General features: G+C 34.8%; 1 protein-coding gene across 3 annotated transcripts in view; it reads left to right on the forward strand.

Annotated features, from left to right (window-relative positions):
- WWP1 (WW domain containing E3 ubiquitin protein ligase 1) overlaps positions 1-12,651 on the forward strand; it is a 59,044-nt gene extending 46,393 nt beyond the window's left edge. For all 3 annotated transcript variants that reach the window (XM_059863176.1, XM_059863185.1, XM_059863194.1), the window contains 8 exons: positions 1,921-2,080; positions 4,775-4,908; positions 5,006-5,146; positions 6,045-6,165; positions 7,320-7,424; positions 8,809-8,905; positions 9,181-9,253; positions 10,478-12,651. In XM_059863176.1, coding sequence (XP_059719159.1) covers positions 1,921-2,080; positions 4,775-4,908; positions 5,006-5,146; positions 6,045-6,165; positions 7,320-7,424; positions 8,809-8,905; positions 9,181-9,253; positions 10,478-10,577 — 931 coding nt within the window. In that variant the 3' untranslated portion in view covers positions 10,578-12,651. The remainder of the gene's footprint in view (positions 1-1,920; positions 2,081-4,774; positions 4,909-5,005; positions 5,147-6,044; positions 6,166-7,319; positions 7,425-8,808; positions 8,906-9,180; positions 9,254-10,477) is intronic.
- Positions 12,652-13,162: the final 511 nt, after the last annotated feature.

The following is a 13,162-nucleotide window of genomic DNA, read 5'->3' on the forward strand; positions in this document are numbered from 1 at the left end:
TATATATATATGTAAAGATGTTCTGGTTTGGTTTTGTTCTGGTTTTATGTAGCTTCCTGCATTAAAATTGAATTCAGTGAAAATGTGTAGTAATTATGTGCAAGGAAGCTTCCCCCTAAAGGTTGAGCTTCTTTTGAATATGTGGTGTTTTGCTTCTCATTACAGTATCACATAGATTTTTGGGGAGTGATTTCAGGGAGGAATTCAATTTTTGCTTTGCATGGGTTTTGTCTGGTTGGGGTCCCTATTGTGAGTGCCATAGGTTTAAGATGGGAGCTGGAACAGTTCATAGATCTTTCCACAGAGAAGATGTTAGAATAATTCAACTGAAGTGTGCTAATCAAAGAAAGTAGAGAATGAATAAATGAATGAATAAATAAAAAATATGTAAGCAGTGTAGTTTCATAGTTCCATAGTTATTTAAGTCTTGCCCAAGATTTTTAATGTGAAACTGAGAACCAGCCATTGTAACTTGAGCTGAGAGTTCTTAAGTGACACTAAATAAATGTTCGTGTACTGACTAATGAAATACAGCATTAATACAATTATAGATCAGCTGTGTCTCAGCAGACTAAACTCAGTGTTCCTGTCAGATTTTTACCTTGCATGTAGCAGGACCAATCTGACATGATGTTGTGTGGCAAGTTTTTAGCTGTTAATATGAAAAATTCATTTCTTCTGCAACTTCTTGTTAATGACTGATTTAGTTTATTCCTCCCTTGTTATCTGACTTGTTCTAATTCAAATGCCTATTAAATTTGATGCTTCTATGTAGTTAATGTAATTGTCTCAGTATGAAACTTGCCTGGAATGCTGTACAACATTCTCATGCTTACTGGAAGATACACGGAGCTCTGTTAGGGTTATTGGATCCTGGCTGCCTTTCTCTGTCTACTCTTTCTACTTGGCCTTTGAGTTGGAAGTGTTGTCACAGTGACTCATGATCCATGACTTGAGTTTCATGGCACTGTTAGGAGAAACATGCCAGCAAATCTCATTTCTATTCCTTGATCTTGAGTAAATACAAGGATAGAAGAGATGCCTTTTAACCATGACAGCTGAAAGGCAGTCAGAATGGAATTCAGTCCCTACAGTTATTATAGTACAGACTTTCAGCTGTTTTTATGAGTTATCCCTAGGCCTGGTTGTTTAGTACCAAACATTTATTGCCTGATACAAAAGCCCCTGAGTATGTATGACTGTTTTGAGGTCTCTGCAAATACTGTATGCAAATATTATAAAGCAAGAAATATTATCAAAATCACTTATCTGAACTGAATACCAGATTCTGGTATTATTTCAGGTGGTGAAAAATACGTATTCATTTAAGCTCAGCAAAAAGATACTTTTACACTTTCATGTTGCGTAGGCTTAACCAATGCATGGTAATTTGTTAAACAACAGTAACTCAGTATGTGTTTTTTCTGTCAGACTGGAAAAGCAAATAAGGTTTGCTGAGGTTTCAATTTGTTTGTTTTGTTTTGTGTTATCTAAGTTGTTTATAATAAACACGGAATAATCTGTGATTTTTTTGAGTAAAGATGAGTTGTAGACAGTAAAGTAGGCATGACCAGGGTAAATGCTGTGTACTGGTTGAGGCAAGGACTGTGTAGAGCAAAAATTTACTGTTAGGCAGCTAAAACCTGTGCTATGAAGGTGTGTTCAAGATGAAAATCTTAACTATAACTTCTAAACTTTGGAAACCATGATTTTCTAACAATATTTGGTCTAATAATTAATTTTCTATATTTAAGAAATATATAATACCATACATTATTCTGTGATTCTAATACAACACTGTTTATATTATTTTTCAAAGTTTGCATATATTTTGACCATTTTGCTGGTTACCTAAGGGGAATGGTGATAAACATCTGTATTTGATGGTTTTTATGTGTATACATGTTTTTTTTTCCTTAGAGAATGGTTTTTCTTGCTTTCCCATGAAGTACTGAACCCTATGTACTGCCTATTTGAATATGCTGGCAAGAGCAACTATTGCCTGCAGATAAATCCAGCATCAACAATCAATCCTGACCATCTTTCATATTTCTGTTTCATTGGGCGCTTTATTGCCATGGTAGGTTAGATTTTTAAGGTTTTATATTTGTTGTAGCTATACATTTACTCCTGAACAGTATTTGTTTGTACAGTTATTAAAGGTTATATTAATCTCATAGAAATGGAAGATTAAGGCATATAAGTTTATTGAGCCAATTCCCTGAGAGTTAAGTCTGTTGCACACTCATGTTTCCTGGGAGAGTTATCAAAATTAATATGACGTTTGATAAAATATTTTATTTTCATCAATTGGATGTGTGTACTTCATGCAAACTGTTGTCTGAGTGTCTGAATACTGATGCTCTGAAAAATGTGACTAAATATTTTGTGAAAAACGCTCCTCAGTTGGACCTGATATACCTGAGGATATTTGCAAAAATGAGTTAGAATGTTTTGCAGAGTACACTGGGCCTTAATTTAAATGTATATAAAAGTCAGACACTGAGGAGACCAGAAGCTGTCAGGGAGCTGATTCTCTGCCACCCGATTTCCCTTAAACTACAATCTGATCAGGCATGTTGTATCATTTCTTTGGTATCACTGAGTCGGTCTTCTATAGTGACTCCTGCTCTGTCACATTTCTTTCCCTCCATGTAGTGATACAGTCATCTTTCCACATAATCATCATGTCTACAGGTAGTCCTCAGCAACATCCCTCAACCTGGTGAATAGTGAAACCAAAAAGAGTAGATATAAGTGCATTTCATACTGAAGAGACTATTGCCTTGTGTTGTTCAGGCTTTTTGTACAAAATTAGAATAAACACAAGCCAAGTGTAACATAAATGAAAAAATACTTTCAGACTAAAAATAAACCAGGTTTGGGTGGCTTCTTAGTTCTGCTTTTCTTATAGGTGTTTCTTAAGAAATGTATTCAGCTGTGACAATAACTTCTCTGTTTTCAATCATTTTATGGCTGAGTTCACAATTGTTGTGCTGTCATGAAAATTTACCTCATTGGGTTTACACTTTCAATAGGCTGCCACCTTTTTTCTTTATTTTAGAGTCCTCAGCAAGTTACAGGGCTGCTTAGCAGGAAGGTGTGATAAAGCCAGTTAGGTGCTAGAGCCACTGTTTCTTTGCTGGTGATTTTTGATCTTGTCTGTAAGAAGCGTTAACTTTAGGAAAGTTATTTCATAACAGTACAGATCACAGCAGAGAACCTAATTAAAGTAATTAATGCAATTAAAAGACAAACTTTTATTTCCTAAAGTATTTATGTGTTTATATTTTAAATTCTCTAAGTGGGGCAAGAGAGAGACCCATGTAATGCTGCCTGATGTGGACTGTTGCAAGGTTTGAGTACTCATGGTTTATACTGGGTGGAACTTTCTGCAGTGCTTCCTGGGATAGCCTCTAGCAGCTTAAGATAGCTCAGGTAATAATGCAACTGGGAAATGAAGTGGCAGTTTCTGTTCTTCTCACAGTTCTAAAATAGTTGTGAGATTTTTAGTTTTAAGTACTGAAGTAGCCACAGTTGTTTTCAACTGAATCAGGATTAAACATAAAGAATACACATCTTGCTTCATAATAAAAACTTGTTAAATGAAGTTGGCTGTGGCAACTTTTATATTTTGCTGTAAGATTATCATACACATCAAATAACGTGATTTTAAGAGCTTAATTTTGCAAAAGCAGAAAATCACATGCTCAGATGCTGCACTTGATGTGGAATTTCTATCAGATCAGCCTCCCATGAGAAGAATAAACTAGTTTCAAAGTAAAAATAAACAAACAAATACAGACCTTTAAGAGAACTTCTTTAAGGTCTCCTTAAGCAGAAGAAAATGCATAACAGACTAAGCCTTATAGGGGGCTAAATTAGGTGGGGAAAAAAGATGGAGCCTAGATGAAATGGCTAAATGGCTGTTAATGGTAAATGGCTGTTAATTGGCTCTTCTGCTCTTAGAATTTCAGCTGAGGGGAAAGAGAAGCAATGAATGCCAAGAGAAGCAATGGCCTATGTTTAGGATGGTTTTTTTTAAAATAGCTATTTTAGTGGAGAAAGTGTACTTGATTAAGCTGGTTATGGTTGTGCTCCATGGGCTCTCAGATGCAGAGTCAGTGTAGAGGTTAACACTGTGTGTGTGTGTGTAATGCTATGCTTCAGTACTATTATTATCCAGCTTACACCCTATGTGCATGTGTGGTGAGACAGTGTGACCATGTTTTGGGGTTGGATTTTTTTTTTCAGTTTTGTGGAGAACTTAATTCCTCAGTTCTGTTACTCACATATAAAAAAAAGTGGTTCCCAAAGCTCTTTCTTACAAGGCTGTAGTAGCATTCTGTAAATGATGATGTTGCTGGATGTATGTATGTAGTAAAAAATGGCAGTAATACTCAAGTAGGATCAAATATTCTGATCAAATAGGATAAAGTAACACTTGGCAATTATGCCTATTCACATAACTAAGGGAAGAAGGGATGAAGTCCGTTTATGAGAAGTTTTATTTTAAATAAAAGAATTTCTAAATTGTAATAATATGTTATTATTATTATTATATGTTATTATGGAATTAAATTTTGTCAATTTTTTTTTTACTTCCCATTTAATTTAATGTTTTGTTCTTTATAAGTGTGGCTTTATAAAGCTGCTACTGCTGTTTGGTGTTTTCATTATTTGAAGGAGAAAGGAAAAAAAAGACTTCAAGTCCAGAAGCACTTTAATAATTCAGTAGTTCAATAAAAATGAAACACATTTTTCTGTTGAACAGGCGTTGTTTCATGGGAAATTTATTGACACTGGTTTTTCTCTGCCTTTCTACAAACGAATGCTGAGCAAAAAGCTTACTATTAAAGACCTGGAATCTATTGATACTGAATTTTACAACTCCCTAATTTGGATAAGGTTTGTAGTTTATTTTCTTGTATGTGTGTGTGTATGATATTTTATGGATTTTTTTAAATATAGAATTCAATGCAATTTTTTTTTTCTTTTCATCCAGGGATAATAATATTGAGGAGTGTAACTTGGAAATGTACTTCTGTGTGGATATGGAGCTCTTAGGGAAAGTAACCTCACATGAACTGAAATCAGGAGGTTCAAATATCTTGGTAACTGAGGAGAACAAAGAAGAATATATTGGGTAGGAAGGTGTAGATGCTGAAAAAATGTTCCATGTTCTCCTGTTGCTCTAGTCTTTTTTGACACTTTGGTTTCTGTTGGTTTGGTTTTGTTTTGTTTTACTTTTTCTTCCCCTGTTACCGTGTAATTCTTGTGACTGTTATTGAAATGGTATCTTGGTACATGATACAAAACTGCTTGGTACAAAAGGAGTCCATGTGGAGAGAAGATGACCTGTCATGCTCTTGTATGTACAGTGAGAGAACAGGTGAAACTGAAATGAGCAAGCCTGTTTTCAGTAACTTCAGGTAACAAATCCAGGTAGAGGGAAGATGTCTGTTTGACAGAAGATCCTAAAATTGTTTAGAACTTTGCTATAAATGTGGACACTGAAATTCAGAATGGTGTGTAACATGCTGTGATTTCAACTGTTTTTTTAAACTCTTTTTCTACTCTTTTCTGCTTATTTCCTTATTTTATCACTGCCCTTCTTTTTCTGAACCTCTGTTTCTGATCTGTATATTCAGTGATCTCAAAAGCAGATGTACACAGACCCTTTTCTGTGATACAGTGTATGTCCAGTTCTGCACATAAAGTTTCCACTTAAATTAGCAGTCTTCAGTTTCTCAGAGAAATAGTTTCTATAGCATATAGATAAATTATTATTAATAATAATATATCTTTTTAACTGGAATGGTAATCTAAGTTACCTCTTGCTACTTTACTATTATCTAAATGTGAAGATTTGTGATAATATAGTATAGTAGGTTCCTTATAGTTAATGGAATTGAACAGTGTAAGAAGTGAAACTTGAGGGATTCTTACCTGATGGGAACACATACACAATCCCATGTGTTTGAACTTCTTCATGCTGATTGCTAATTGATGTTTAATTCATGTTTGGTTTTGTTCTGTCCCAGGCTAATGGCAGAGTGGCGATTTTCTCGGGGAGTTAGAGAACAAACCAAAGCTTTTCTTGATGGTTTTAATGAAGTAGTTCCTTTACAATGGCTACATTATTTTGATGAAAAGGAGCTGGAGGTAAGGTTTTGTATTCAGCATTTTTACCTTTTACAAAAAGTAGTACATATGGAGAGATTAAATGGATAGTCAGGTTGAATTTCTCGTCTGCCCATGCTGCATTTAATAGCTTCTGGAACATGGAGAATTTATTAAGAGCAGTGGGATTAAATCATGATAAAAATTGAATCAATGTTCTTGAATCAGTGTTTTGGTGTTCAGCATTAAAATGTATTTTTGAAAGTTTCTGTGAAAGTGTATGAGATCACTGATGGATCTGTGAGTCACAGACTTTTCCCTCTGTGGCACATGGGTAGAATTACTGTGTAACAGATGACACAGAAGTTGATTGTAGTGTATAGTGATTGCTTAGGATCAAATACACCGTCTAAGACAGGTTCTAGAGTTCTTATATTTAAAGCTTGGAGGAACCAACAAGGCATGAAATGGAACTTTGCAGATCCTCAGTGTACGAGCTGTTAACAGGGATTGCTTGCATGCTCCAAGTTTACTTAACAATCAGCCTGGCCTGTGTTCACTCTTGGAGTGGTGATCTGGAGTAGGGACAAAAGGCTCTGTAGTGCTGTGCTTATTTATTTCTGTGTGACTTGACAACTTTCCCTGTATTTATTGAGCAGTTTTCTGAAACCTTCTTAAGTTAAAGTAGGGAGGATTTTTTTCTAAAAGAAGACTTTGCTCAGTCTTATTCAATGTTGTGTTTTGGAGAAGGCTTTGCCTTTAGAACTTTCAGCTTTCATTGCTTCTTGTAATGAATAATTTTCAGACTTATACTTTTTAGTATGTTTTATCTTTATTAGTAGTAGCAGCAATTTAATCATCGTTTTGGAATATGAGGTGAAGATCTAATGGAAAGGCTAATATATTCCTTAATATAAAAATTCCTCTTATGAAAAAGGTAGTAGCTTTTATTACTGAGCTATAAGTTGGAAGATACCAAGTCTCTCGTATTCAGTCTTTCAGACCACTTATATACATACACAATTTTGGATAACTGTAAACTTAGGATAAAGGAAAATCTAATTGTGTAGTAAAACGAAAAAAATTTGCAGTCCTTTTTTCAGAGCAGAAATTTCATTTTTGTTACCATGTCTCATAAAAATAGAAAATACTCTTAATTTTTGTGTTTAATGTAAAGGAATCGTTCTCTTTTCTAGGTTATGCTCTGTGGTATGCAAGAAGTAGATTTAGCAGACTGGCAGAGGAACACTGTTTATCGTCATTACACAAGGAATAGCAAGCAGATCATATGGTTCTGGCAGGTATGTTAATCAGTTACATTTTTTGACTTCTGTAGGTTTTGTTTTCCTCTGTAGCACAAATGGCATGTGTAGTGAAGGCTGTCCAAATGAAGGTTCTTACAGCTTCCTTTCTTTTTTTCAGAGAAGGAAAGGAGGATTACTGGTCTTTAGAGAGAATACTTTAGGATGAGAAATGGCAAACAGATTGACACATTACATTTGGATGCTGGTTTATGAATTTTCTTCTGTATCTTGTCCTTACTGATTATTCAGTGAAGTTTATTTAATTCTTAGTCATCTAGCTTCTAAATGTTCTTATATGTAATACACCTGTACATTTTCACTTTCCAGTACCTGAAGGGAGCCTACAAGAGAGAAGGAGAGTGACTTTTTACTAGAGCATGTAGTGACAGGAGAAGGGGAAGTGGATTCAAAGAGATGTTAGCTTTAGCTTAGGTATTAGGAGGAAGTTCTTTGCTGTGAGGGTGGTGAGGCACTGAAATAGATTGTCCAGAAAAGCTGTGGGTACCATGTCCCTGGAGGTGTTCAAAGGCCAGCCTGCATGGAGCTCTGAGCAACCTGGTCTAGGGGAAAGTGTGCCTGCTGTGGCAGAGGAGTTGAAACTAGATGATCTTTTAAGGTTCCTTTCAACCCAAACCATTCTGATTCAGTGATCTAAAAATGTCACTTAGTACGTATGATTATTTGTCATATTAACTGTTGCAGTCTAGCTCTGACTAAACTTCACTCACATTTTAATGAAGTTGGCTAAGAAAAACCCTCAAATGCTATTCCGGCACTGTTCTACAAATTTTCCTAAAGAGAAGTCAGACCTAGGGTCTTCCTATCTTTTGATAAACCATCATTTTAGAGATGCTTTTGACTAAGTTTCTCTGGGAAAGTGGTGCAAATCAGTCATTTCCTATCTTATTTATATCATAAGATCTGATGATAAGTCTTTTTAAGATGCTTGGTACCAAAAGAATCTAAACCAGAACTTATAAGCACCAACATTTATATGCAAGTTTTTCTTGTCTTGAAATACCCTAGAGTCTGTGGCTAGACTAGTGCTGTGTTTAATAACAATGGCAGTAGTCTTTATACAAAGCATTGACATGATTTATATTTTAGTGTAGAAAAAAATAGGTAAGTATTCTTATTTGCTGTTCCCAGCCTTCATACTGTAGTGGCTGACATCAGTACATATAATCTGAAATTACTGTTCTTTTCTCTCCACCCAGTTTTGCTAAAGTAAAAAAATGCAAACAGGTGCTAACAAACAGGTGCTAAACAAGGTGGTGGTTTTTTAAGTGGAATTATACTTTTTCAACCATCTCATGGGGTTTTTGGTTTTGTCCAGCTGTGTTAAAGCTTTTTATGAAGTAACTTGAATTTCTATGTCTAGTTTGTAAAAGAAACAGACAACGAGGTTCGCATGCGACTTCTGCAGTTTGTCACTGGCACTTGCAGATTACCACTGGGCGGATTTGCTGAACTTATGGGTAAGTAAAAGGTGACCAGAACTGTTTTATATTGTCACTGTTTCATTTGCAAATGAACCATGGTGCAAGTGTACAGATAAGAGGAACTTCATGTTCATTACCTTGGATCTAGAAGGGCTTTTTATATCATAAATCCCATGAATATGTTTATGAACTATTTGGAAATTCATGTAACTAACGAACTCTGCTGTGTCTGAGTTATCTAGTATTCATGTATATATCATGTATGGTTCTTAAAAAGAACAGATTACACTTTTCAAAATCTTATTTTTTAGGAAGTAATGGTCCTCAGAAATTCTGCATTGAAAAAGTTGGTAAGGAAACCTGGTTACCAAGAAGTCACACTTGGTGAGTTGTTATGTGTAAACTTTCTGTACCTTTACTGGCTTATCTCTTCCAGGCTTGAACTGCACAAATCAAATGAAATCTAATTTGGATCAATTCTCTATCTCCATCTTCAGCTTCATTTGATTGACCTGACATGCCAGTTTTGAAAACTTTCCTAGTTGCCCTCTTCTTAAATTTTGCAACTGCTGAATAGTTTGTCAGTGTCAGATCTGTCAAAATTATGAGAACATCCTTGTGTAGAACTGAAGGGTGTTTTCCTGATTCTTTTAGAGAATATTAAATAACTGAACAAGTCATGTTAGTAGTAGGCACATAGTTGTTAGATGGAGTTATTATGCAGTACCATTATAAAAGGTAAAATGTATAGTCATGAGAAGAAGTAGCATGAAAGAAATGACAGCAAACCTTCAAAAGAAGGATGCTTAGCCAAGAATGCTGATACTTTTTCCCACCAGGCTTCAGATGGGCCATTATTGGCTTGGCATGCCTATGCATACTGAACTGGTGCATCAGGTACACAGATCAGTTTTTTGTATGGGCTGCAAAATGGACACACTTTCCTTTGGTAACCTGTGACAATATTATTCATCATACTTTTAAACTACTTAAGGGTATCCTCCATTTTACATTTTCTCCACTGGATTTTGTTTCGAGTGATGTTTGCAAGAGATAACATATCTTGCGAAGGATAATTTCGAGGAAGACATGGAATTAAATGTTTTGGCAGAAGGCTTTTAGGGCAAAGTTTAGAGGGAAAAAACACCCACCTATATCCAAGCATGTGTAGGAAGGAGAAAAGTTCAGCTTTTTCATGCTGTTGTTGAAATTTGGAGATGCACTAAACTAGGATTATAGTAAACTTCATGCTGAAAAATTCCTTTTGTATGTATTAGTATTATCAGCTATTATTATTGTATCATGTTTTTATATTATATTTTTTCAAAGTATTATAGTTCCCTGTATCTTAGACAGTCTTTAGTCTTTCACCATTCTGGTTTTTAATCTCATAATAGTCTTTTGCTTCATAAAATATTCCTCTGAAACATTGATTGTTTTTCCTTCTTGTAGAAATGCCAAGGCAGTGAGATTGTGCTGATTGTTACTTCTTTTTTTCTAGTTGTTAGATCAAAACATTTATAACTTCTACTATAACAATTGAGTTCTGTAGACTTCTGCATGGGATTTAAGTAAACTTAACAAAATTCTGTTTTTTTTCCTGCTCAGTTTTAATCGTTTGGATTTGCCACCATATAAAAGCTATGAACAACTAAAGGAGAAGTTGCTCTTTGCCATTGAAGAAACGGAGGGATTTGGACAAGAGTAGAAGTGACTTCTAGACAAAAAGGATATCTTGAATAATAAAAGGCCCAGCCAACTAAAATTGCACACTTAATTGTATATAAGCTTTTTGTTCTGTACAGTGATCTTTCTGGAACTCTAAAAGTTTAATTGTTCTCTGTTCTTCCACAAATATATGCAAAACAGTTCAGCCTTTTCTACTTTTATTTATTGCCCTTTCAAAAGACCAGAAAAACCCCTCCATAAATTTTGAAAGCAGACAAGAGACTTATTTAAAAAATATATATATAAAAATATAAATATATATACTAATGGGCTCTAGTTTTATAGAGCTTTAAGTGTATGAAAAGTTGCAGCCATTTAAAAAGGCCTGGATTTGCTTTATCTTGGCTTTATCATTCAGAAAAATGTTTAAACTGCTCAGTGTTCTCTAAAGAAACATCTCCAAGTTTGTTTTACTGCATGGCTGTTCTAAAAGGTGTTAAAGGCTTAGGCCAAACGTATCCTAAATATGTAGAAAGATGCTGCTGGTATTTGAGACTACAGAATCTGTTCTTCTGTCAGTTTAATTTTTTTAAATACATAAATAGCTGATATATCCCTCTCTACTGATGTAGCCAAGGTCATGAATAAAGCCTTTACTACTTGCACAAGTCATGTACAATGAGATGAATGTGATTTAATGTTGAAAGGAATTGGTGCCACTGTTCTGACTTACTGCAGGAGCTGAACAGAGTATTTTAATTCATTTGAGCAGCATTGAAATTTGTTTACATAGTACCTTGGGTTATTAACACGAGGATGTTAGGTAATCTTCAAAGAAAAAATAATAAAAGAGAAAATATTACCCATTCTCTTCTTGGTCTGGTGTCTTGCAGGCTTTTTTTTTTTTAATTTGATTTTGTTTTTTTTGGTTTCCCTTTTCAATCTGTGATGTCCTTTTTATAACTTTGTAGAGTTATATTAGTGTAAACTGAGCTATAAGGGTATACAAAAGGTAATGTGAATTTTGCTGCTTTCTGTGTTCTTGTTCAGTTTCAGATACTGGATCTAGTAAACTCAAATAAAATGAAAGTTACTTAAGCTTTGCACAGATAAAAATATTATTTAGTATTAAATACTCTCATTTCTCTAAAATTCTTAACTAAAATTTAGATGTATTTGAATAAAGTACATCTAAAGCCTGTCATTCTTTTATGTCGATCAAGTTTGTCCTAAGTGCACAATAAGATAAAAACATTTTAAAATTAGTTTTATTGGCATTTTATTGGCATATATTTGCTGAACTGCAAAGAAATGTTTAAAAAATTACTAAAATTTAACACCCTATTCAAGTGAACTATATTAAATGCTACTTTTAGCAACTGTGCTTCCTTATTATAGAGTAAAAGTGTGTTTTAAATCACCATTTGTAATATGCTTTAAATATTACCTGTAAATTCCATTTCATTTAAATTACACAGAATTTTGTACACACATGAAAATGATTTTAGAATATGATTCAACACACTTGTGTTAACATATCATATTGCACTGTTAAAAGTGTACATGCAGAAAAAACCAGCTATATCTGTTCATGTATCTTTCCAATGCAGTAGCTGAATTCTGCCAAAAGTTTATTTTTCTACATATTGGGTTGTCTCAAGGCTTTGTATTCAATATGCACAGCTTACCCTGGAGCTGTAGCTGTACAGAGCTCTTGTCACAGCAGTGGTGCAGCGGGCCCAAACAGACTGCTGTCTTACATGAACTTTTCTGTAAGAGCTTCAGAAATTTCCACCACTTTGAGGGTTTTTCATACACCACCAAATATCTTTTGCAAAACCATTTTTATATAGCACTAAATTCATTTGAAGTGCAAATCCACATAAATTATCACTTATGCTGGTTCGAATGGAGGAAGTTTAAGAAAACAAACAAGAAGGTCAAAGGCCAGGCACCAGGAGTGTGTGTGTCACTTGCCTAAAAGACAAGGAGGGCTAAATGTCACAGTTAATGAATTTGCACTAATGAATGACTTGGTGACCCACTACCAACTGCTGAATTTTGTGAATCTGTGAGTAACTGAACGAAATAAAAAAGACAGCACACCACAAGAATGTAGTTGTTTTATTGTTTTGGTAACTTTAGCTGTCTCATACCTGCAGTGGTTTTTCCTGGGACTAAGGATTAGTAAGCATGAAAAAAACAAATTTAGTAGATTTCTGTCCATGTGTATGATCTGTGAATTGGTGTCAAGGGCCTGACTGAAAGAATGGCTCTGGAAGAAAAGAAAGTAAAATAATATACCTGTGTGCATGTGTACAGTACTTGAATTTTCTGGGAATTTCAGTAAGACTGTGTTGTTATTTTTTCTTTTCCCACTTGAATTCCCCATATTTCAGCTGTACTTGGTGGGGTAAGTAAGACAGCAAAAAGAGGGAAGGCAGCAATGGTTGGAAATCAGACCAGGGAGGTAATACAACTAAAAGGAGCTGTTGTGTGGTTTGTGGGTTTTGTTGTTTCCTTTCTTCCTGCAACTCAGCTGCTTTTCACTACACACTTCACAGCTATTACTTTGGATATTTTTCCTTTGTGCAGCAGCAGAAAAGGCACCTAAGTAAACATGCC

This window comes from Haemorhous mexicanus, chromosome 1, assembly GCF_027477595.1.
Source record: "Haemorhous mexicanus isolate bHaeMex1 chromosome 1, bHaeMex1.pri, whole genome shotgun sequence".
NCBI classification, from domain to species: domain Eukaryota; kingdom Metazoa; phylum Chordata; class Aves; order Passeriformes; family Fringillidae; genus Haemorhous; species Haemorhous mexicanus.